This window comes from Triturus cristatus, chromosome 3_2 (assembly GCF_964204655.1).
Source record: "Triturus cristatus chromosome 3_2, aTriCri1.1, whole genome shotgun sequence".
NCBI classification, from domain to species: domain Eukaryota; kingdom Metazoa; phylum Chordata; class Amphibia; order Caudata; family Salamandridae; genus Triturus; species Triturus cristatus.
Genome location: NC_140584.1, coordinates 459218651 through 459245265, shown reverse-complemented (window position 1 = coordinate 459245265; position 26615 = coordinate 459218651). Strand labels below are relative to the sequence as shown.

At 43.6% G+C, this 26615-nt stretch overlaps 1 protein-coding gene across 4 annotated transcripts in view; it reads right to left on the bottom strand.

The window, feature by feature from the left end:
- The window catches only part of PIK3C2A (phosphatidylinositol-4-phosphate 3-kinase catalytic subunit type 2 alpha), a 780848-nt gene that overhangs the window by 270447 nt on the left and 483786 nt on the right, over window positions 1–26615 (bottom strand). For all 4 annotated transcript variants that reach the window (XM_085648082.1, XM_085648085.1, XM_085648083.1 and 1 more), the window contains one exon: window positions 2094–2223. In XM_085648082.1, coding sequence (XP_085504208.1) covers window positions 2094–2223 — 130 coding nt within the window. The remainder of the gene's footprint in view (window positions 1–2093; window positions 2224–26615) is intronic.

The following is a 26615-nucleotide window of genomic DNA, read 5'->3' as shown; positions in this document are numbered from 1 at the left end:
ACATGGAAATGCTCCATTAATCTCCCTCTGCTTAGAGTCCCAAGAAATACATTTAGAGGGTAAAGGACAAAGCTTAGGCAACCCCTTTAACCCCTTGTGTGCCCCGCCCTTTCCCCGCCCTGTGCCGGGCGTTGAATTAGCGGGCGGGGTTCATGACGAGATAGTCTCGTCATGGGCACAGCGCAACCGCGGCCCATGACAAGACTATCTCGTCATGGGCACTCAAGGGGTTAAAGGAAAGATTACAAAATTAACACTAGGGCAAATGGTCAGATTTTGTGAGGCGTGTACCCCTTTATGGTACACAGCCCAGTGAAGAGAAGAAGTTTTCCTGGACTCAAGAAACCATAGTTTTCAGTGTTAGAACTGTATCCATTACAGAGCTCTCGTTATGTACATCAGATTTCCAGTGTTAAGATGAAATAAAAAACTACCCTTGTGGAACTGTCCGCAAAGAATATTCATACACAGGAATCAGGTCGTCGAGGAGGATACTGAAATCAGAGGGAACAGCAGGAAGAACTCACAGAAAGGCAACATGCCCCCCTCTACATGTGGATAGCATCAAAGTGCTATATCTAAATCTAATGAGCATCTAAGGTCTTTAAATCAGTAACCTATGGCAAAATTCAAGAAACAAACATGTCGATTAAAAAGAAATGGGTGAGAAAATCACACCAATCCAAAAGAAAAACTGCTGCAAAGGTTCTAGTCTTATCAAATAAGCAGACAAGAATGCATCATACATGAACAACAAATAAATTGTCAGGAGTTGGCACATCTGAGATGCAGAACCTTGAACACAAGAGCAGACAGCCACGTCCCCCACCACCCTCTATGGCCTACAAGTGTGCAAGAATGAGGCAGGTGGTCACATGATGCATAAAAGGGATGATGCTGCACAAATTTGAGACAAGACCAATAAATCCTATACATCATAGATTGAATCACGATTATGAGCACTACCTGAGATGACAGTGGTCAGCATTGGAACAAGATATTCATCAATCATTCTACAGAAAGTTTTGCACAGCCATGGAAAAGTCAGAATGGAAATCTGCAGAAGTGAATTTAAGGACTAGGGGTTGAACCTTAATGGGTTTGGGCTCTTTGTTTAGACGAAAACAGGATGCACAATGATGAAGCTATTGATGAGATAGCAAAGAGTACAAACAAGTTTAGAATCACTGGCAAACTGCCATACTTTGAGAAAAGCAGATCAGTAACACAGACAAGGATGAGTTCACCAGCAACAAGGTGGGTCTATAATGGAAGACAGCAGATGAGGGTATTACAAGTCAGGCAGCTATAAACGTGTATATGTATCGATGGAATAAAACAAGAATGATGGGCCAAAACATGCCAGAGAGTGCTCTCAAGAGGGGAAACCTAGTGAGGTGGCAAAACAGCAATTTGGATTGGCGCCAGACTGACAATATATGACCTACAAATGTAAGGCAGCACTATCCATAATTATCACCAGGCCTCTTGCAACTCCTGTTTGCCAGTGCTTTATATCAGCAAACACCCCACCTCATCAAAGGCCACATGGCATAGTAGCATCAAATCCAAGATGGAACAAATTCTTTGTTAGAACCAGAAAAACTGTGTTTGAATCAGACTGTAACCATATCTCATACCTTTGCCTCATTAATTTACATTTTTATGTTGCCACAATACTTATGCTTCCCATATGCTCTCTGGCTACAAGTCTGACCCGATTTGATCTTCTATCCTGGCAGGTCGGAACGACAGATTGATAGTACTCGATGGAATTATATTGTTTTTGGAAATAACTCTTTAAAAATTCAGCAACATTTGTTTTTATTTCCCAACATTTGCAGGATAGGCTTGTACATTTTTTTATTTGCCACGTGGCGCTGTTATCTTTTGTTTCCATGGGCAGATTACATTTCGAGATCAACATAGATGGCACCTGATTAATGATAAAAACAATGTAGCCAGAACAGAAGAGTTTAACATTTTAATCTTTTTTCCACACATGTAAAATATACTAACACTTGTTTCATGTATTTTAGGGTTATAAGTATGTATGTGAAGCTTTAGTAAAAGGCACAATCTGACCACCACACCTCTGTCTTTGCCAGTAGAAAGGCACTTGAAAATAACCATTCGAAGATCCAATCCTTCCTGAAGCCATATCTTGTCCATGATTTTGATAATCTGCAAAGCCAGCATATCCTGCCGCAGATCTTCCCCCACCTAAGAACAAAAAGAAAATTAACACGAAACCAACTGAGGGAATATGTTACAACTTTTTACACAAACTCCATTGAGATGCAAATGGAAACTTTGCGAATTATATTAGAGAAAATAAGCACTGGAGAAGGAGAGCAGCCTAGCTAACCAGCTATACTCAAATCCTCTTTTTCAAAATGAACCGAGTTCGTATGTGACTGAGCTAACTGACAAAACGCTGGGACTGATTTCAGTTAACTATTGGCTATCGCCTATGGGAACACACTGCTGTATATTTGCCTAAACCCGCTGCTATTCAAGGAGTCAAGGTGCTAAGGCTTACCGTTGCTACCCGAGTAAATACCTGCTCAGTTTGAATGTCTCCATAGCTTTATAATTTCGTAAAGAGCTGCTTAGACTTTGTATGCAAAAACTAAGGTTCCATGTGAAAACGGAGAGGGGACAGAAACACCGACTCAAAAACATTAACTGGGAAAATAATCACCATACAGGAATATATTTGACAAATAAATCCAAACGTTTTCTTCGTAGCACCAGCTTAATGGGCTATCCCAAATGCAGCTCTAGGGGCAAGGGCTTGATAGTTTGCTTAGGTGCACGTCGACATTTTTGTAGAGATATTTAGGTACGGTAGACATTTTAAGTGTAGATGTTTGGAATCATTGTTTGTGTTCACGTTACCAGATTCTAAGGAATCCCACACTGACTCATACAACTGGAGAGCTAAGGCAATGTTAGAAGACATGAAAACATTCAGAACAAAAGGGCATCTAATTATTTAAATAAGCAACATTGTCGCTATTTACGTTACGTTCATTTTCACATAAAACACATATATATATATATATATATATATATATATATATATATATTACCTACTGGCGGTCGCCAGTAGGTAGTTATAGTTAGGACCCTGTTTCCATTGGAAAACCGCAACATTCTATTTTGAATAACTTTGGCGCCGGTCGACGAATCCTCGCAAAATTTTCAAAACGAATGGGGCCCTACGCTCTGCTCCTACCCTGAAAGTCTCGGGGGGATTAGTCAAGCGGGGGCTGAGATAAAAGGGGGGGTCCCAAAACGCGTTTTTCCCATGCATTTTTCCATAGGACCTTTAGACACAGCTACAGCCCGAACGGCTGAACAGAGTTCCTTGAAATTTGGCAGAGAGGTAGTCTACAGGTCAAGGAAGTGCCTTTTGTAGGTTTGGTGTAAATCTGTTCAGTAGATTCTGAGAAAATAGCCTTTAAATCAATATATATATCTGAGCCAGCTTACGGTGCGCTTACCGTACGCGTACGGTGACGTGCCCGAGCGCGATTCTGATTGGCTATTAGATCTTAGTAAACATTCGAATCGGTCGAAACCAGGAAGCGGCGGCCGCCATTTTCTCTCTCGCACTCTGAGACGGGATTAAAAAACAAAGGCCAAAAACATGTAAAGGGGCTGTTTCGACAGCTCCTAAGCACATAGCCATGTTGAGGGAGTCCTCAAAGATCCCCCAAGGTAAAAAACGGAATTTTAAATTTTTCGATAATTTCGCCGATTACGCTTACCGTACGCGTACGTTCAAAATTAATTAAAAAAAAAAAATATCCATACTCTTCCCCCCCCCCCCCCCCCCATGTGCAAATGGTGTCCAAAGGGCACCATTTGTGCATGGCATAATACAGCTGCGAAAAATTTAAATATTACCTTTCACAACGAAGCGCATCATATGTCCTCCATGTGTGCGAAGCGCATCGTCCGTACATGGCCCATCTAGTGTAACGTGGGCACGCGGTGCGCGTAGCGCACCGCGTGCCCACCGTGCGTGCAAGGCACTAACTGCGCAAAGTGGGCGCGCGGTGCGCAAAGCGCACCGCGTGCTCACTGTGCGCGCACGGTGCGTTAAGTGGGCGCGCACGCCACGAATGGCGTAAAGTAACTTAGCATTTAAAAAACCGTACAAATTCACTGAAAAAACCATAGGTTTCACACACGTTATAGTTAGGAATTAGCACCATTTGTGCATGGCATAATACAGCTGCGAAAAATTTAAATATTACCTTTCACAACGAAGCGCATCATATGTCCTCCATGTGTGCGAAGCGCATCGTGCGTACATGGCCCATCTAGCCCACCGTGCGTGCACGGCACTAACTGCGCAAAGTGGGCGCGCGGTGCGCGAAGCGCACCGCGTGCTCACTGTGCGCGCACGGTGCGCGAAGCGCACCGTGCGCGCACGGAACGAACTGCGTTAAGTGGGCGCGCACGCCACGAATGGCGTAAAGTAACTTAGCATTTAAAAAACCGTACAAATTCACTGAAAAAACCATAGGTTTCACACACGTTATAGTTAGGAATTAGCATTTAAAAAACCTTGCAAATTCAGTGAAAAAACCATAGGTTTCACACATGTTATAGTTAGCTGGAAATTTTACTGATAAAAAACCAATGAAATTCCCCCATTATAGTTAGTGCAGGCAACTATAACTCACGCGACCGCAATCTTCTGCTGATGCCAATACTGTATTTAGACACTTATTTGCCCATGTCTTCTTCCATTAAATTTTAGCTATACATATATTACAAATATTTTTTTTTCATAAAGACACATATGTCATCAGCAGAGGATTGCGGTCGCGTGAGTTATAGTTGCCTGCACTAACTAGAACGGGGGAATTTCATTGGTTTTTTATCAGTAAAATTTCCAGCTAACTATAACATGTGTGAAACCTATGGTTTTTTCACTGAATATATATATATATATATATATATATATTCACTGAAAAAACCATAGGTTTCAGGAACGTTATAGTTAGGAATTAGCATTTAAAAAACCTTAGAAATTCACTGAAAAACCATAGGTTTCAGGGGCGTTCTAGTTAGCTGGACTTTTCACTCGTACAAAACCATTGAAATTCCCCCGTTATAGTTAGTTCAGCTAACTATAACTTGCGCGCCCGCAATGCACTGCTGATGACGTCACATATTACATCACTCATGACAAGGTTTTTTAAATGCTAATTTCTAACTATGCCTACAGAGATAGGACATGTGAAGAAGAAAGAAAAAACACACAGAAAGAAAAAAAAGAAATGCAGAAAGAAGCAACAGAAGTCCTCAAAGACGAAGAAAAGTGCAGGAAGAAGGATAACGTGCAGAAACAACAAACAGAAGAGCAGAAAGAAGCCTTGTTGCAAAATCATCCTGTACCCTCAACTTTTTCAGACGGATACTGGTGGTAACTTAGTCTGACTAACCAGTCCTAGAGCCAGTGCTATGTTAAAAGACACTCAGAATACAGTGAAAACACCTACATACACTAGGGAACACTATGCGTTGGGGTCCCCCTGTGATTAGCATGACCTCCTCTGTAAGCCCCTAGTATATAATAGGGCAGGGGTTTAAAACTACCTCTTAAAACACACCACAGGGCGTGTTTGGACACGTCACCTCATGCCCCGTCCCCTCCCTTCCCCACTGTGTAAACACGCCCTGTGGCCGTTTTAAGTTGGGAGATTAAGTCCCCTTGAATCCTGAGGGTCCCTAGGGGCAAAATAGCCCACTAGGTACGTCCAGTAAGAGCCATTGCAGAGAGGTGTAAAAAGGGGCACGGCCTGCACCACCTCTCTGCAACGCAGAGCAGTGGCGCTTACAGGAAGCATCTGGTGGGCTAGTTGGCCCCCAGGGTCCCTCAGGATTGAAAGGGAATAATTTCCCCAACTTAAAACGCGCCACAGGGCGTGTTTGCACACGCCACCTCAGGCCCCGTCCCCTCCCTTCACCACTGTGTAAACGCGCCCTGTGGCCGTTCTAAGTTGAGAGATTAAGTCCCCTTGAATCCTAAGGGTCCCTAGGGTCAGACTAGCCCACTAGGTACTTCCAGTAAGCGCCACAGAGCTGCGTTGCATAGAGGTGTAAAAAGGGGCGTGGCCTCAGAACACCGGTCTGCAACGCAGCTCCCTGGCGCATACTGGAGATACCTGTTGGGCTAGTTGGCCCTCAGGGACCCTCCGTATTGAAGGGGAATTAATTCCCCAACTTACAACTGGCCAGTGGGCGCGTTTGCAGAGTGCTGCAAGGAGGGGGCATGGCCTCCAGCGCGATGCCTGTCTTTTATTTATTTTATTTTTTTAAGAAGGAGGGCTGTGTGGCCCCCATTCTTTTTCTAATTTATTGGCCCTGGGGACCCCATCCACCAGGGCCTGCACCCTAATTTTTTGTTGTTGAAAAAAATAAATTTGGAAGGGGGCCGCGTGGCCCCCCTCCCAAGGCCTTAATCGGCCCCGGGGACCCCAACCCCCGGGTCATGGCATATATTTTTTTTTAATTCTTTAGGAGGGGGGCTGCGTTGCCCCCCTCAAGCAACTTATGGCCCCGGGGACCCCATCCCCCGGGACCGGCCTTTGCTTTTTATTATTTAAAAAATATATATTTATAGAAACACCTAGGACATGCTGGACAAACCGTATGTACCTATCACCATGACGATTTGCGTGATATTCATTAAAAGGTGACTATGCATACAATGAATCCACGTGGAATGTATTTACACCGCTAGTGAAGCTCTGACGTGTCTGACGCCCTACCGTGCCTAATCCCGGCGCCCCCGCCGGTGGGTACTCTCCAAGTAGACACCCTTGTCATTTATTTATACAAACATGGGTAGCTATTGACAGGCACATTTAATACACACGCACACCAAGCCATTCAAAGGGGATTCGACAAAAATTCGACCAAACTATGCAAGAAATCCCCCTCACGGTTAATAAAACACACATCCACCGCCGGATGTGTAATACTTTTTATTTTACTCTCTGGAAAGGAGACGAACCTCACTTGCGAGTCACAGCGTGCTACTGGCTGAGCCCAATGCTGTGTTACACCCACCAGTGCCCGCCGAGTGCCACACACCTCTGTGTTGTATTCCACCAGCTAGTGCGTATGCTATGACACTCTCTAACCCATGTGCACTGTAACACCACCCCGTGAATATGTCATGCCACACTTGCCTTCGCACAGGTTATATTGCCCCATCTAACGTGCCTTCCTCGATGCCTATCTTCTAACGCACAGCGCTATGCCATACATATTACAATCTGGGATCCATATCTTTGTCACAGTGCAACGTTACACTCCCCAGCACATATTTTATATTACAACTTTAGAGACTAGTTAGGTTACACAACACTGCCCTGTGCATATTACACTCCAAGGCGCATATCGCATAGCACGCGCTAGTGCCTGTGCTATCTCGCGCTCTCCAATGAATCTGTCATTGCGCACAATGTATTGCATATTATATTTCACGCCCCGGTTCATCTTATATCACACTTTTTGGTGCATAGTTTATACCATACACTATATCTAGTTTTCATTTTCAATCGTGCTCTCAGGACTATGTTCTATATAACACTGCGTCCACCTACCCTTTTCACGGGCATTACATTTTGCGATGGGGGGTGGAGGGTCAGGGGGTGTTTCTGCCAATTGAGCCACGAGTCACAGTCACAAACGTCCTCTTCTTCCTGAATAAAAGTGAGATTATGCTGCATACTTGTTCATATTTTAAGTAGTTCGCACAGACACACATTTTAAAAACAATAAAGTTCCTAATACCCACCTTCTCTCAACAGTTAGCTTGCTGCCCCATCCACCTCCTCCCTATCCTCTGTTGTCTGAATCCATGGACTAGCCTCCTCCCTCCTGCCATGCATGGTCTTATGTGCTGCCACTGCCCTCCATTTAGCATGATGTACCAGTCTACTCCTCCTGCCCTCCATTGCCCAATTCTATGGCCCATCATTGACCTCCTGCTTAGCCTCTGTGCTTAGCTTGCTGCCCCTATTCTCCTTCCCCCTGCCCTCCGATGTCTTTGTGCATGCCCCTGCTCCATCCTTTTTGCCCACCATGTTCCAGGGACCTGCCACTTCTATCTACTCTGAGTGTTATGTTGAGCTGCCACTCGCTTCCCACCTGCCTAGCATTGTCAGATGACTGTAACCTGTCCCTGCCACCTTCACCCTGCCTGTCCACATGCCATGCCCCTATCCCCTTCCTCCTGTCCTCAATGGTCCATTTTACTGCCACACCCTTCTGCCCTCCCTAGTCTGTTGTGCTGCAACTGCTCCTCCTGCCTGCCCCACGCGGTCTGTTGTGAGGCCCCTTCCCCTGAACTCTCTTGTCTGTGCCCAGGTCCTGACCCTCCCTTCTATCCTCCATGGTCCTTTGTGCATGCCCCTGTACCCTCCTTCTTGCCCATCATAGCCATTGTGCTGCCACTAACCCTCCCGCTTGCCATGCATGGTCTTCTGTGCTGCCATGGCCCCTCCCACCTTCCCTGTGTGGTCAGCTAGCTGCCACTGACCCCCTCCCACCTTCCCTCCATGGTCTGAGTGTATGCCATCATAGTCTCACTGTTGCTCTCCATGGTGTGTCTTGTTTCTAGTGCCCATCCTGCCTGACCTCAATGGTCATCTTGCTGCTCCTGCCCTGCCCCCTTGCCCCCAGCCCTCTGTTTCCATGTGCAGACCCCTATTCCCTCCCTCCTGGCTTGTCTGTTCCATTGTAATGCCCCTGATCCGTCCCCCCTGCCCTTTATGGTCTGTTATGCTGCAGCTTTCTCTCCTGTCTGTCCATATGGTCAGCTAGCTACCATTGCCTCTTTCCACATTGTTCTCTGTAGTCCATGTGCATGGGCCTGTCCCCTCCCTATTGCTTTCTATGGATTGTTGTGCTGCACTCCCGTCCCGCATGCCCTGTGTGGTGTATTGTGCTGCTGCAAACCCTGTGCCTGCCCTTTAGGGTCAGTTTGGTGCACCTCTCCATGTCCCTTCTGTCCTCTGTTATCCGAGTCCATGTCCCTACCCCAATTCCTCCTGCCTACCATGATCCAATGTACCATACTTGCGAACATTTTGAACTTGGTAAGAGGGAGATTTTGAAAAAAAACGGAGGTATTGATTTTCTCCTTTGAGTTACATTGAAAAAGAGGAGATTGTAGACAGGAGACAGATCAAATAAATCCCATTTGAGCTTAAAACATTGGACGTTTCCTGGCTGAAATGGGTCTGTTGGCATGTATGGTTATACTACCACTGCCTCTTCCTTCTGCCCACAATGGTCTATTATATTGCCACAGCCTATCTTGCAAGTTCTGTATTGTTGGTTTGTTGCCCCTGCCCCGCTTTCCACTGCCCTCCATAGTCTGTTGTGCTGCCACTGCCCTTCCTGCCTGCCCAGTGTGGTCAAATTGTTGCCTCTGCACTCTCCTACTTGCCTTCAATTTTCAGAGTCCGTGCCCCTGGCCTCTGCCTCTCAACAGTATCCCAATGAACAACTAGATTGCTAACGTTCTATATTTATTACAAAAGTGTGGAACGCCTGATGTCATCTTGATGTAAGCAAAACTGTAATACCTAGAGCATTTCCTTTATAAATTACATATATGAGAGGGTCTTATTTGCATCAAAATTATGGTTAGTGCTCTAAAAAACTAAAATGAGGACATATTCTCTGAGTTTTCAAATAGCGACAACAATCTTTTCAATTATTTGTAATTTTTATGTTTTTTTTATCCAGTTGACCACTTGATTAAATGTTGCACTTAGGGGAAAGGATGTGGTGGTACTTTTAGAGCTGCAGAATTTGCAACTGGGGAACCAGGTTGGAGTTTCTGCTTCAGCTCAACATTCTGTGATTCTGGTCAAATCACTTAATCACCCCATGTCTACAACCAAAATGAATTTGATCTAGTGTGATGTAACCAATGCTCATGTAAAGCACTCCAATACCGGACAAGTCTGCACTATATAAAACTGCAAATACACAAAAAATAAGTGTTTTGCACACTTCTGTCATTGGGCTAAACTTGGGCTACATCTGGGTGATATTTGTGCTGCATTTGGGCTCTTTTGTCTCTGGTGGCCATCTTGGGAGATTTATTTGTTATGAAGTTTCCTAATTTCCTCATTTACTGCAGTCTCCTCAGTAGGAAATGCTTTCAGTTTTTTACTTTGATTCCATCAAGAAGGTATTCAGATATGTCACACATTTGCCATAAATTCTGAATGTTAGCAATCTAGTTGCTCATTAGATCACTGTAGTAAAGCTACTGCTCACCACGGAAGTCTGCTGCTGGTATTCAAAGTGCATGTTTCAGTCTGCATGTCAGAATTTTTTTATGAAATAGAAGAGGATTTGAGAAGTCAAAATGTGCCCTAATTTTTCTTTCTGCAGCACTAATCATAATTTATACGGCAAAATGAACCCCCTCATTTCGTTCCTTTGTAAATTACATGTTTTAAGAGTTACCACTTTATTCCAATCAAGATGGCTTCAGGTGTGCAATACGTTTGTCATAAGTAGGACTGTTAGCGCTCTAGTTGTTCTTTAGAACACTCTAGGAAGCTGCAGTAGAACACAAAGGAATCAACTGACACTCTGCCCTTGTTGGATGTACATGTTTTACTGAGAATGTCAGACTTCATTCTCACATGACTGAGAAAGATAATGTGAATTTACAGAAAATATGCTCTCAGTTTAGCTTATAGATCACCTTCCAAACCTTCTATTAACTGCAATGCTTTTTAATGAGGTGCTATCATGTATATTGGTCCCAAGATGGCTGCCAACACTTCTTGGATGAAGTACTGACAGCCAATCAGATCTCACGATGAGATGTGTGGTTAGGCTCCGCCCAGATATATATGTGATTTTGATTTTCTCAGGAACTACTGAACAGATTGACACCATTTAAGCAAAAGGCACGAGTCTGAACTGAGGACTACCTCTTTGCCAAATTTGGTGCAATTCCGTTCAGCAGTTCGGGCTGTAGCTGCGTCAACAGGTCCTATGGGAAAATGCGTTTTGGGACCCCCCTTTTTTCTCAGCCCCCGCTTGACGAATCACCGTGAAATTTTCAGGATAGGAGCAGACCGGAGCTGGCCAAAAGTTTGGAAAATCTTGCGAAGATTCGTCAATCGGCGCCAACGTTATTCCAAATAGAATGTTACGGATTTCCTATGGAAAATAGGTCCTAACTATAACTACCTACTGGCGCTATGGAAAATAGGTCCTAACTATAACTACCTACTGGCGACTGTCAGTAGGTTATATATATATATATATATATATATATTTATTATTGACAATTTGTACTTACATATGTGATTTTTGCGTATTTGCACATCCCAATCCCTTCATGAATCTCTGGGTTTTATCTCTTTTTATCTCTTGAGATTCAACTTAAAAACTTCCATCTATAAACCCACCACACCTTACTCTGAGGAAGCTTCATTAATGAGCATACATTATTTCTTAGGGATTTATTTAATCCGTGCTAATGCCTTTTATGTTCCATATTAACCCAATATGAGTTTCATAAATTGAATACTATGTCCCTGTGTTACATCGGGATGAGTTCCATTTTTACACATGCATTGTTTAGGAAGTATATATTTTTTTCTGAACATTTAAGCGCAGGCACTTTAATTGTATTTCTTACCTTTTTACTAATATTTTTTTTATTTACTGCACTATTCACTTTTCGGATAGCATTGGTCAGTGGGATAACCCGAATTTTTTTAACATAATATTTTATCATAATATTTATATTTTTATGAGGAATGTTATATTATGTTCTGAGGACTGGCTGAAACAGATTGATTCCGCTTTTGGCAACTTTGTTATTTATGAGCAACTGGTTAATTCATTTTCAATTCCTTGGAGTCTACAAATGCTTATTATGTATTTTTTCAGGCTTTATGGGCATTCATGCCGTCATTGCAACACACGACTTACTTTAGTATTCATCTACATGTCTCTTATGGATAACATGTTAGCCTGTGACTTGATATTCCGAATCCATTGCCAGCGGTAAATTGTACTTTCCTATCCATCCATGTCCTTATACCCATGTGATTCCCCCATGTGACCTGCAATATCACTTTAAATTTGTGACATCACGAGCTAAACGCTGTCATGTGATCAAGGCTCCACGGAGCCGAAACGTTATGGCCGTCGCTCTGGGCATTAAATGAAAATTGCACTATTTCCAGGCTCGTGTACTTACTTCTTTGGCAGTTGAAGGACCTTCAAGGCTGGTGGGAGTAGTCTGTTGGATATATTTGATCGTTGACCAGTTTCAGGCGATCTTGACACGGAGCCCTCTCCATTGAATGGTTGGCGCTGAGGAGTGAAACTGCTTTCTGGTGCTTCCCGGATGTACTTGCCTCCGGAAGGAGGAGTTGGCGCCTGACCCCCCCTGGATACTGCGACCGGCGGACCTGTGGACACAGGCTGCAGCGGACTGCAACAGAGGTGATTCTCCCCTGCCGTGATCGGACGACACGACAAGAGAAGGACCCGAGACATCATCAAACGAACTATTGAGGTATCGGGGGTTGGAGAGTTTATGTGCGGCAGTGGGTGGTTGTTGTTGAAAGTTTGACCAAACTAATCAACCCCCACGTGCAAACTAATTGAGCCCTGATTTGAGCATGACGACTGACCGCGTTCGTGAACGGGAGGCTGCGGCACTATCGATGTTTTCAGACAGCCTCCCTTTGCCTGTAACTAGCCGCAATGGACATACTACGGATGTGGCCACACAGGAGAAAAAACTAAGAAGCGAACAGAGTAAGTGGTGGGAGTCTAAATCGTTGCAAAGCTACATTGATGTAAATCGCATCCCCCGTGGGTTGCGTATTCTGACGGCACCCAGCTACGAAAGCCCCAACCCCGAGCTCATGCGTGAATGGGCAGAAACGAACTTGGAATCCTCACGCAGGATGGTCCTAATATTGGTAAAATATGCTGATATCGATAGAGCCACACTACTCAAAGAGATTGATGCTTTAAATGAGGAACTTGATAAGATCGAGGATTCTGATGAAAAAAACAAACTAAGAAAGGACATGACTGAGAGACTCAAGAAGGAGGAAAAAATAATCATGGAAAGAAAAATGTTTAAATTTCAACGTGATCGCAATGATTACCAATTGGGTCAGATATTCACGTTATCTAAAAAATATGAATCCTTGCGGATCTCAAAGTCTAAGGCGGTTCCTATCAATAGGGGCCCTAATAAGGAGGCCTTTGCCAATGATACAACTCAGTCCGACCTCGGCTCAATGGGAGGCAGTGACTCGGAATCGGAACTACGAGACAATTCGGCAGCTGGTATGATGCCTAGACCAGCTCCAGCACAAGAGATGAATTTTTTATGCGAGGAGAGAAGGCAGACCCTACGCCCAAGGCCGGCAATGGTGAATCAAACCGGAAACGTTCAAACTACAAATCCCGGCAGAGGCAGAGGGCAAGGAAGAAACACCTCAAATCCAAACAGGAGAAGAGGAAGGGGTTATTGGGCGAAAAACCAATAGTTTGTGAAGACGCCAAAACCATCATCAATCTGACGCCCTTAGAGCTAACTGATGATGACAAGAGAATACTTGCATTAGGCCTGTCCTTTGCACCACAAAACAACTTTGACTATGCCTCTGTGCGTTTTGATATCTACAAAGCTGTCCGCAAGCTTAAGCTCAAGAAATCATTTGCTATGCGAAGCAATCGACGCAATACTCTTGACTGTGCCAATGAAATCTCTCTACAGGATGCCATCCAGGATCTATGGGACACTGAGGGTATAGGTGGCAAGGAAAATTCCAATTGCCTTGATGGTACCAGCCCTAAGGGACCTATCACATCTTTTAGACCCAAGACTACCTACAACCCGGTTATGCCCCATGATGCCTTAGATATTTTCAACGACAATGTGACAGCTGAGATCAAAGCATTACACACTAAAACCCAAGCAAAGAAACAACGATACAATCAGCAGACTCCGCAATACAATCAGCTTATCGTTAAACTCAAAAGTAACAAAAAGATCATCATACGACAAAGCGATAAGGGTGGCAATATCGTCTTACTAACCAAGGAACTCTATGACCACGAAGCCTTCAATCAACTAAACGACAGGAATTGTTACATTCGCACAACTGCAGCAGCCATCCAGATTTCAAATAACGAATTCCGGAATAAATTGGCCAACTGGAAGAGACTTAAACTCATTACTGAAGCTGAATTTAATTTCCTGAAAAAGGATAATCCAGTCATCCCCACGTTGTATTTTATCCCCAAGATACACAAGGATCCTGTCAGACCCCCGGGCAGACCAATTATTTCAGCACGTGATGGCATGTATGAGAAAACGTCTCAATATATTGACTATTTTTTACAAGACTTCGTGAGATCATTAGATTCATATGTACAGGACACAGGGGACTTTCTACGTAAGATCAATGGAATCCAGTGGAGAGATGATTATTGGATGGTAGCTCTAGACGTAACATCACTGTACACCAGTATTAGTCACAATGACGGCATCCAAGCCACCAAATACTTTCTATCACGCAAACCATCACAGTTTGCGAGTCACAATGAAATGCTGATTGTGATGCTAGAATTCTGCCTCCTTAACAACAATTTCATGTTCAATAGTTTGTTGTACCGGCAACTGAGGGGCGTAGCCATGGGGGCTAGTTTTTCCCCAAGCTACGCCTGCCTCCATATGGGTTACTGGGAGGAGCTGATCCTTCGGAAAGAGTATGCCCAGTGCCTTAATGACAAAGTTGTTGTTTGGCTACGATTTATTGATGATTTATTTGTAGTGTGGAATGGTTCATTAGAAGAGGCCCATGGGTTTATTGAGAGTCTAAATGTGAACAATCTCAATCTCCAATTCACTGCTACATATAGCCAAACTAGTGTCACCTTCCTTGATACGGAGATCTACATCCATGCTGGTAAACTAGAAACTAGGTTATATCACAAACCCACTGCAGGTAACACCACCCTCCATGCTACGAGTGCACATCCACCCCATCTCATTAATAGCATACCCTATGGGGAGATGTTGCGGTTGAGGAGAATTTGTAGCAATGACACTGAACTCAAGACAGCACAAGGACTGAGCAAACTAAGATTTAGGGCGAGAGGTTACTCGGAGAGTATTATTGAAAGTGCTATAGTTCGATCCAATGCACACAGTCGCAATGATCTGTTAAAACCCATCAGTGGAGTCACTAGCAGTATCATTTTGCCACATAACCAAGAAGTGACTAACAAGAACTCACCCAATACTTTCAGAATCATCATGGGCTATAGCAAACAGCAAGCAGACTTACGCAGAATCATCAACAAGAACTGGCCCATTGTGCGTAGTGATCCTGTCATTGGTCCTCTGCTCTCACAGCAGGTTACCATCACACATAGCAGAGCCCCCACGATGAGACAAGCATTGGTCAATACCAATCCAGAAACCATTGACAAAACATCATGGCTACAACTCAACAGTGGTTTTTACAAGTGTAAAACTTGCAAAGCCTGTACCCATGGTGTTAATACCAAAACATTTATTGATCCGTTCAGTAACAGGCAGCACAGGATCAATAAACTGTTGACATGCAAGACTGAATTTGCTATTTATGTCCTTACCTGTCCGTGTAACCTTAAGTACGTGGGTAGCACAAAACTAGCGGTACACAAACGCATCTTGCAACACCTGCGTGCGATCTCTAATCAAGACAACACCTACCCCGTAGCTCGTCATTTTAGAGAAACTCATAGTAGTGACAACAAGGGTTTAAGCTACTATGTTATTGATTCCATTGAGCCCAGCAGGAGGGGTGGTGATCGCGAGTCCAATCGCCGCAAATTGGAAACACGGTACATTCTGCAACTTAACACTAAGGTTCCTTCAGGACTGAACATGACGGAGGACTTGCATACATGTTTGGCTTGATCAAACAGGGTTGCATAATTTTGACTATCAGCCAAATATTATATCTAAAATACCCCGTTGATGTTAATATTACTCAGATGACACACTATGTTAGCCTTCCCCCCTTTGAACAAAAAGTTTTTACATACGGTTGTGTCTACTCGGGAATTTTACCATGGGAAACTTTTTATCTGATGTGTACATAGCAGTATTTTACATATTAAGTCATTTGTCTTAACCTCAAGAAATTTGCAAATTTTAGGTTATTTGGTATTTTACTATTTATTATTGACAATTTGTACTTACATATGTGATTTTTGCGTATTTGCACATCCCAATCCCTTCATGAATCTCTGGGTTTTATCTCTTTTTATCTCTTGAGATTCAACTTAAAAACTTCCATCTATAAACCCACCACACCTTACTCTGTGGAAGCTTCATTAATGAGCATACATTATTTCTTACGGATTTATTTAATCCGTGCTAATGCCTTTTATGTTCCATATTAACCCAATATGAGTTTCATAAATTGAATACTATGTCCCTGTGTTACATCGGGATGAGTTCCATTTTTACACATGCATTGTTTAGGAAGTATATATTTTTTTCTGAACATTTAAGCGCAGGCACTTTAATTGTATTTCTTACCTTTTTACTAATATTTTTCTTATTTACTGCACTATTCACTTTTCGGATAGCATTGGTCAGTGGGATAACCCGAATTTTTTTAACATAATAGTTTTTTATCATAATATTTATATTTTTATGAGGAATGTTATATTATGTTCTGAGGACTGGCTGAAACAGATTGATTCCGCTTTTGGCAACTTTGTTATTTATGAGCAACTGGTTAATTCATTTTCAATTCCTTGGAGTCTACAAATGCTTATTAGGTATTTTTTCAGGCTTTATGGGCATTCATGCCGTCATTGCAACACACGACTTACTTTAGTATTCATCTACATGTCTCTTATGGATAACATGTTAGCCTGTGACTTGATATTCCGAATCCATTGCCAGCGGTAAATTGTACTTTCCTATCCATCCATGTCCTTATACCCATGTGATTCCCCCATGTGACCTGCAATATCACTTTAAATTTGTGACATCACGAGCTAAACGCTGTCATGTGATCAAGGCTCCACGGAGCCGAAACGTTATGGCCGTCGCTCTGGGCATTAAATGAAAATTGCACTATTTCCAGGCACGTGTACTTACTTCTTTGGCAGTTGAAGGACCTTCAAGGCTGGTGGGAGTAGTCTGTTGGATATATATATATATATATATATATATATATATATATATATATATATATATATATATATATATATATATATATATATTCACTGAAAAAACCATAGGTTTCACACACGTTATAGTTAGGAATTAGCATTTAAAAAACCTTGCAAATTCAGTGAAAAAACCATAGGTTTCACACACGTTATAGTTAGCTGGACATTTTACTCGTAAAAAACCATTGAAATTCCCCCGTTATAGTTAGTGCAGGCAACTATAACTCACGCGACCGCAATCCACTGCTGATGCTAATACTGTATTTAGACACTTATTTGCCCATGTCTTCTTCCATTAAATTTTAGCTATACATATATTACAAATATTTTTTTTCATAAAGACACATATGTCATCAGCAGAGGATTGCGGTCGCGTGAGTTATAGTTGCCTGCACTAACTATAACGGGGGAATTTCAATGGTTTTTTACGAGTAAAATGTCCAGCTAACTATAACGTGTGTGAAACCTATGGTTTTTTCAGTGAATTTGCAAGGTTTTTTAAATGCTAAGTTACTTTACGCCGTTCGTGGCGTGCGCGCCCACTTAACGCAGTTCGTTCCGTGCGCGCACGGTGCGCTTCGCGCACCGCGCGCCCACTTTACGCAGTTAGTGCCGTGCCGTTACGCTCGATGGGCCATGTACGCACAATGCGCTTCGCATCGTCCGCACACGGAGGACATATTATGCGCTTCGTTGAGAAACTTAATCTATTAATTGTTCAGTTCATTATTATGCAATGCACAAAATGTGCCCTGCGGGCACCTTTTGCACACGGGGGAGGGGTGAGTGTGGATATTTTTTTTTTTATAATTAATTTTGACCGTACGCGTACGGTAAGCGTAATAGGCGTTTTTTGCCTTGGGGGGTCTTGTGGGGACCCTTAATCAATGCTAGGTGGTTAGGAGCTGTCTAACATGCTCCTTTACATATTTTCCACCTTTGTTTTTCCTCCCCCCCCTCAGAGTGCAAGAGAGAAAATGGCGGCCGCCGCTTCCTGGTTTCGACCGATTCGAATGTTTACTAAGATCTAACAGCCAATCAGAATCGCGCTCGCGCACGTCACCGTACGCGTACAGTAAGCTTACGGTAAGCGCAAGGTAAGCTGCCACAGATATATATATTAATTTAAAGGCTATTTTCTCAGGAACTACTGAACAGATTTACACCAGACCTACAAAAGGCACTTCCTTGACCTGAGGACTACCTCTCTGCCAAATTTCAAGTAACTCTGTTCAGCCGTTCGGGCTGTAGCTGTGTCTAAAGGTCCTATGGAAAAATGCATGGGAAAAACGCGTTTTGGGACCCCCTTTTTTTCTCAGCCCCCGCTTGACGAATCCCCCCGAGACTTTCAGGGTAGGAGCGGAGCGTAGCGCCCCACCTATTTTGAAAATTTCGCGAGGATTCGTCGACCGGCGCCAAAGTTATTCCAAATACAATGATGCGGTTTTCCTATGGAAACAGGGTCCTAACTATAACTACCTACTGGCGACCGCCAGTAGGTAATATATATATATATATATATATTTATATATATATATATCCTACTGGCGGTCGCCAGTAGGTAGTTATAGTTAGGACCCTGTTTCCATAGGAAATCCGCAACATTCTATTTTGAATAACTTTGGCGCCGGTTGACGAATCCTCGCGAAATTTTCAAAACTAATGGGGCGCTACGCTCCGCTCCTACCCTGAAAGTCAAGGGGTGATTCGTCAAGCAGGGGCTGAGAAAAAAGGGGGGTCCCAAAACGCGTTTTCCCCATGCATTTTTCCATAGGACCTTTAGACACAGCTACAGCCCGAACGGCTGAACAGAGTTACTTGAAATTATATATATATCTGTGGCAGCGCTCCGTGCTCTTACCGTGCGCTTACGGTAAGCTTACCGTACGCGTACGGTGCCGTGCGCGTTTCTGATTGGTTGTTAGATCAAAGTAAACATTCGAATCGGTCGAAACCAGGAAGTATCGGCCGCCATTTTCTGTCTCTCGCACTGAAAAAAAAAAGGTTGATAACATGAAAAGGGGGCAATGAAGAGAGTTGCAGACCCCCTAGCGTTCGTCAGGGGGTTCACGAAGGACCAAAAAGTATGAAAAATGAATTTAATAATTTTTTTAAAAAATCGCGGGGTGCGCGTACGGTAAGCTTACCGTACGCGTATGGTAAAAAAAAAGAAAAAAAAAAAGAATTAACAATCACATTTAATATATAAATCTAAGGACCCACAAGAGAGAAAAAAACAATTGATATTTTGTAAAAAATGGCGAGACGTGCACGGTACGAAATGCGCCACGTGGGTGCTCGGTGCGCGAAGCGCACCGAGTGCCCACAGCGCGCGCACGGTGCGTGAAGCGCACCGTGCGCGCAAAAATTAAAAATAAATACATAACTTAGCATTTAAAAAAACGTACAAATTCACTGAAAAAACCATAGGTTTCACACACGTTATAGTTAGGAATTGGCATTTAAAAAACCTTGCAAATTCACTGAAAAAACCATAGGTTTCATACATGTTATAGTTAGCTGTACATTTCACTCGTAAAAAACCAATGAAATTCCACGTTATAGTTAGGTAACTATAACTTGCGCGACCGCAATCCACAATGTGTCATTTCAGATGTCATCATTGATGTGAAGAGTGATGTCACTGACCATGTCATGAGTGATGTAATATGTGACGTCATCAGCAGTTTATTGTGGGCGCGCAAGTTATAGTTACCTGATCTAACTATAACGTGGAATTTCATTGGTTTTTTACGAGTGAAATGTACAGCTAACTATAACATGTATGAAACCTATGGTTTTTTCAGTGAATAAATAAATATATATATATATATATATACATACATACATACACATTTGGTATGAGCAAAATGCGCTATTCATTAAAGAAATCAAGTAAGCAGACTTTGGGAGAGACCGCCATTCAAGTCACTTCAGAATTGGCCTTGCGGACTTAATTACAAGTAAACTCTAGGGGGCAGAGTGGAGAAATACAGGGGTACGTCAATACGGGACAGCCAGAATGGGAGAATTAAACACAAACTGCAAGATCTTTCATCTGCTTCATTGCCCCATCAGTTAAGTTTTTCACAGATGGAGGAAAGTCCATGTTAATTTCAACGTAGCAGTAGGCTGGGAAATAAAGCATAATATAGGAATTACTGGTAATCTAGGGTCTGCACTACAGTGACTTGTTATCTATCTGCACTGAATGCATGCTGGGTGAATAACGTCTGAGCAAAACATCAAATAACAAAAATGGCCCCCCAGGGTCCCAAAACTGGCCCCCACCCTAGCGGTCCACCGGGGAAATGCCCGTTGCCCGCTTCAGCCAGTCCGGCCCTGCTCTCTGTGGTAATGTACATGGCATCAGCACCATTGTTGGATTGTTTCCTCACAGGCAGGTGAGAAAGGAGTGCAAAGCATGTGTAAGTAATGCGATAACCATGTAAAATATGGTAATAGTGAAAACTAATGGTGGAATGAGCATGCAAGCCCTCAGGGAGTTGTTTCTTGCCCAATGCAAAGCAGATTTTAATGCAGAGAACAATCCATTGTGAAACGGTCCATTTCTACACAGCCTTTGCTTTCTTCGCCCCAATGAACCCAACGAAGGAACTCTCTGGCATGATCAGTCGACCCAGGGACGGACAGCTATGGGTAGGTCTGCACTCCGGCGCCGCCAGGACACTAGTGGGTCCTTCTCGCAACTTCTAGCGAGCATCCCGTACCGTTCCTGCTGAGGCATCACTATCCCCCTACTTAGGTGCATTACTTTCCAGAAGGTATACTTATACCTTATACTTTTTTTCCACTTTTTTCCACTTCCAGGATCACTACTGAATCCATACTTAAGGGGACGTGACCTAGTTCCTACTGGCAGAACACCACTCGCCGCCCCTTAGAGTAGACGAGGAATTAAAAGGTCCTGAAGAATTGCCTAGATCCCTTTGGACATTTTGAGGCAAGCAACATGTTGCCCTCCTTCACAACTCAATAGGAATGACACAGGTTTAATCTTCCCTTCGCAGTCCGTGACTCTTTAGTCCGTTTTTAACTATGGCCCAGGTACTCCGCGAATAAAAGGTTTGGAAAATCCAGGAGCCATTTTTACCGCATACTCACTATCCCACGTCTACTCACTACACAAAGGAACCCTCAACACAGATACCATCTAGCTTCATATTCACCATCTAGCTTCCTGACGGCAAGCCGAGAAGATCTCCGGCAAATAGCCCCCCCATGGGGCCCGTTGGGCATTGGAGTGCAGGCCCAATGAGGAGCTGCCCTATGATGAAGCATGACACCCCTCGGGTGTTTGAGGGCCCTTGCTCCTTATGGGAGCTATCCCTGGACGAGTAACCTTATCCTCGCTCGGCCTGGCACCTTACGGAAACCAGCAATGACAGCCGTGGCCCGCCCCCTTTTCTCCCCCTCCCCTCATCACCATAGGAACAGCATACCTTTCTCTTTATCATGATCAGTTGAACGTCAATGCTTTTCTGGGGTCAAATCGGTGGAGTCTCCTCTCTTTAAGAAGTATGATGTGGAGCAAAGAAGGTAGGCAAGGTGATAGTCTGGCCTACATTAAAAGGTGTCACCACTTTCGGAAGGAAAGAGGCACAAGTTTTCAATAACAGTTTGTTTGGGAAGAATGTTGTGTAAGAAGGGTGCACAGAAAGTGCTTGCAGTTCTCTAACCCTCCTGGAAGATGTAATGACCACTGGAAAGACAGTCTTGATGGTTAACAAACTAAGAGGAAAACTGTGGATAGGCTCGAAGGGCACACATATTAGTAAAGTTAGAACTAGGTTCAAGTCCCATTGGGGCACAATGAAGGGTTTTAGAGGGACCAGATGTTGTAGACCTTGAAGGAACAAAGTCACAACAGGTGACTTAAACAAAGAGGGCCCATCTGTCCACCACAAGAACACCGATATGGCCAACAGATACTCTTTAACTGTGCCCAAAGCAAAGCCGTGCTGGGCTAATATAAGAACACATTTCAAGATCTGACTGAGGTGCAGAAAGGGGATCAACATTTTTGGTGATGCAGCAAGCTACAAATTTGTCCCATAAGCAGGCATTTACTGTCTTGGTTGAGGGGTGCCTGGCACCCAGAATTACATCACAGATTTCATCAGGGAGGTTAAAAACTGTCAATTACGGACGCTCGATCTCCATGCATGAAGGCAGAGCGTGCACAGGTTTGGGTGCAGGACCCTACCCCGTTGCTGTGACAGAAAATCCTCCACAGAGGGCTTCTTGAACAGAGAATGGATGCTCCTGCTCAGGATTTGGAGATAGCATACTCAACGTGCACAAACCGGAGCCATAAGAATGACTTGGGCCTGGTCGGTCCTGATCTTCTTGAGAACTCTGGGCAGGAGTGGTAGCGGCAGATAAGCTTATATATGCCAGCGAACATGAGTCACCAGCACAATGCAGGAGGCCCAGCAGCCTCAGAGTCAGTCTAACTGAAATCCAGGATAGAGGCTGTGATATCAAACTCATAACCTGAATATCCTGAACTTGCTGTTCTGGAGAATAAGTCCAAATCTGAACAGTTCCGATGAAAGGGAGCACCTGAGAGGGAGTCATGTCTGACTTTACACGTTTAAAGTGAACCCCAGCAAATGCAGGAGGTCTGCCATAGTCTGGAGGTGGGAGATGACTCTCTGGGGCAAGCCCACCTTCAACAGCCAATGACAGAGTTAGGGGAAACACTGAACCCCTGACCTCTGCAGGTGTGCTGCAACCACCACCATCACCTCGGTGAACATCCGAGGGGTGCAGGTTAGACCAAAACTGATAATGCTCATGGCCCACTGTGAACTGCCGGTATAGCCCAGATCTGTGAATGTTTCATTTGTTCAGCATTCTGTCTATTATATGTTCTTTTTGCAGGTACAGTCTGTGGGCAGGCAGGACGGAAATATGGAAATAGGTGTCCTGCAAGTTTAACGCTACCATCCAGTCTCTAGGGTCTAGAGCAGACAGGACCTGAGATTACGTGAGAATCTTGAATTTTGAAATTGAGAGGGCACAGGTATAAAACAGGGCAGAGACCTCCATCCTTCTTGGCCACCAGATGAGGTGGTCCTCCATCAGATGATCTGGGGATGATGGCATGGGTGGTGGAGTTTTGAGCAAAGGAATGGAGTAACCCAGGGAAGTAATTTGTATTACCCACTTAACATGTGCTTTGGACTATCAGCGGGGCAGGTGATGATGGATCCTGCCACCACAAGCACTGGGGGCTTGTGAGGGTATGAGGGCAAACTAAGGTGGTTTTAAGGCTGAGGCCGCATGGGGATGGTGAACGTAGTGGTCCTCTGCCTATGTGTCTCAAGAGACATGAGGGACCCACGTCTGCGGACACGAACGGACTGGAAAGTCTGTTGGCCTCGGTGGCTGGATAGGAATGGATGCAGATGGTAAGCCCCTACTGTAATCACACAAGGGACAAATGGAAGAATGGGGTTGCACTGGGCCACGGAGAGGCTCAAGTACCTGGCCGGGCTAGGCTGTCCATGACACGATCCAACGCTGGGTCTGCCTGGTCTCTGAAGAGATGGGTGCCGTTAAAAGGCATGTCCAAGAGGGATGCTGGACATTCCCCAAAAAGGAGGCATGGTGTGGAAAATAACGATGGCCTGGGATGCAGGCCTGAGAAATTACCAGTGGCTGAGATTAATTCAAGCATTCCAAGTCTTGGAGTCATGGTCCAGCTCCAAGCACCAAAGACAAACCAGTGGGGGCCTGTCACAGACATCTGTCTGTGATAGGAACCACAGGGCTTAACGACCACCAACACCAATACTGAGTCGAATGATGCTGTCTAGCAGACGTACTGCTCGAAAGGTTTCTGGATCCAGTCTGACGCCTGGAGAATATTCTGAGGTAAGGAATATGCAGGTAGAATTCTCTAGCAGATACATCGGCATTATACCATGAGTGTGTTGGTTATACTCCGGGGACATAAGAGCTTTTAACGCCATCCTGAGCTGAATGGCACCCATAAAGGAAATATTCTGCACTGACTCTAGGTAGGATTTCAGCTCGTTGATGGAGAAATTCAGGTAAAACAAAACTGACATTGTCGTCTTAAGCTGGTTGACAACTGACCGGAATGAGCCAACCTACAAAGCCAGTTGTTAAGGTGAAGAAATACATGAACTCCTCACCTGTGAAGATGAGCCACAACCCCTGCTGTCATCTTTATGAACATCCATGGAGTCAAGGATAGGCCAAGGGGCATAAAAATGAATTGGAACTTGTTTGACCCTGGAAAAATGGGAGTAACAAGAACAACGTCTCACCAGGGGTGTGCAAAATGAGATGCAAATTTTACTAATGGGGACCCCAATACTAGATCTCCACCTGGATACCCCCCAAGTGGCCACTGAAGAGATTCCGATCTTCAACCGTTCACATTTACTGTGTTCCACAGAAATGTCTCTCCTTAGCAAAGGTCTCTCCCTTTGTAATCACGGAGAAACTAGATTGGTTTACTGCATTACTGAAATTCTCCAATTCTCCTGAAAAATAAGACTCACATTTTTCATTTTGAATAGGGAGGATAACTGTAATTTGGATACTACTCGTCTACTGCCCAGGTCGTCATTTCAAACTCCATCATCTCCTATGCCCCCTGAGATTATGACCTTTGAATGACTTGTACCTAAACACTTTGAAAATATGAGAGGTGGGCACCAATTTATACCATACAACATTAGCCTGGCCGAGAAAAAGACCATATGGGAACTCACGGCTAATGATAACATAGTGAACATGCCATGTGACAAGGGTGGTGGCATAGTTATTAAAGGTAAAACTAAATATGATAAGGAAGTTTGTCGCCAACTTAATAACAATTTACACTACAAAATCCTCTCTGAAATACCACTATCAGATTCGAAGCATGATTGAGAGGGTCAGCAGAGGAAGACGGTTTCATTAGCCATAATGAATATTTGTTTCTGGACAATAACAGCCTCTCGGCCATAGTCCTTTACAAATTGCCTGAAATTCATAAAAATCTAACCCCCACCCCCAGGCAAACAAATACTATCAGAATGTGGTTCCATCCTGGAGTCCCTTTGTAGATACATAGAGTTATTTATTAAAGATTTGGTATTAACAACAGTGACTTATATAAAAGATACCACACACTTATCAATCTGATAGAGGCAGAACACTTTGATCCTGAGACACAGTGTTGGTATCATTAGATATAGAATCCCTATATACCAACATCCCCCAACAAGGGGGCATCAAAATAATAAGAAACCATCTAGAACACAGACCAGCCTCACACAGGGTCCCAACCAATTTTATCATCTCTCTGCTAGAAATAGCATTGTCTCGAAACAATTTCCTACACTTTTCCAAACTCTTTGTGGACAATACTGACAATGCACATTATTAATGATGTAAACCCTTACCTGACAAAAATACGCATGTGGAAGAGATACATTGATGAGGTATTTCTCATGCGATCAGTCGACACATCAGAACTTACCTCTTTCTGCCATTGACTTAACAACTGTCAACCTGATCTTAAATTCACACACCACTTCAGAAACATTCAAATTAACTACATGAATGTTACAGTTAAAGTACTAGATGAACAACTTTACAGAACATTGTTTCGGAAACGCACAGAGAGGAACACATTGCTGCAATACTCAAGCTCTCATCATTGACCCTAAGAGATGGACTACCATATGGTCAATTCTTGCTTATTTGTCGCAATTACAGCCTAAAGGAGGATTTCTTCACAGAAACATGAAGACAGAGGATAACACAAAAGCCTTGTTAAACGTTCTTTAAAGAGTGCATGGTACTCACACAGTTATATACTACTATTACCAAAAGAGAGATCTCCTATGTCAAGGATAGCATTTGAGATCACATTTTGCCCCATCAGCAATAAATTAACTAGAAGTATTAAAAATACTGTTAACTGCAAACATGGCATTATAAACACCATTATTTTTCTTTAAGAGAAGGCGCAACATCAGAGACCATCTTGTAAGAGCCCCATGATTCAATAGTTTCCAAATAAAAAATGTACTATGATTCTAATCCAAGTATCTTCAAGCATCGGTCCCTCTATCTCTGGTGTCTTTTCACCCTGTCTAGACTCAAAAAGGTCATGGAAATTCAGTCACCACTGGATATTTCGGGTCATTACTTTTAATGGCCTTCACATGCTCTAAAAGACCTTTCTTAACTTCAAAAATAGTGCTACCAACATATCTTTATTGGCAGGGGCACTCAATACAGTATACCACATAGTCCGTCTTGCAGGACATATAGTGCCTAAT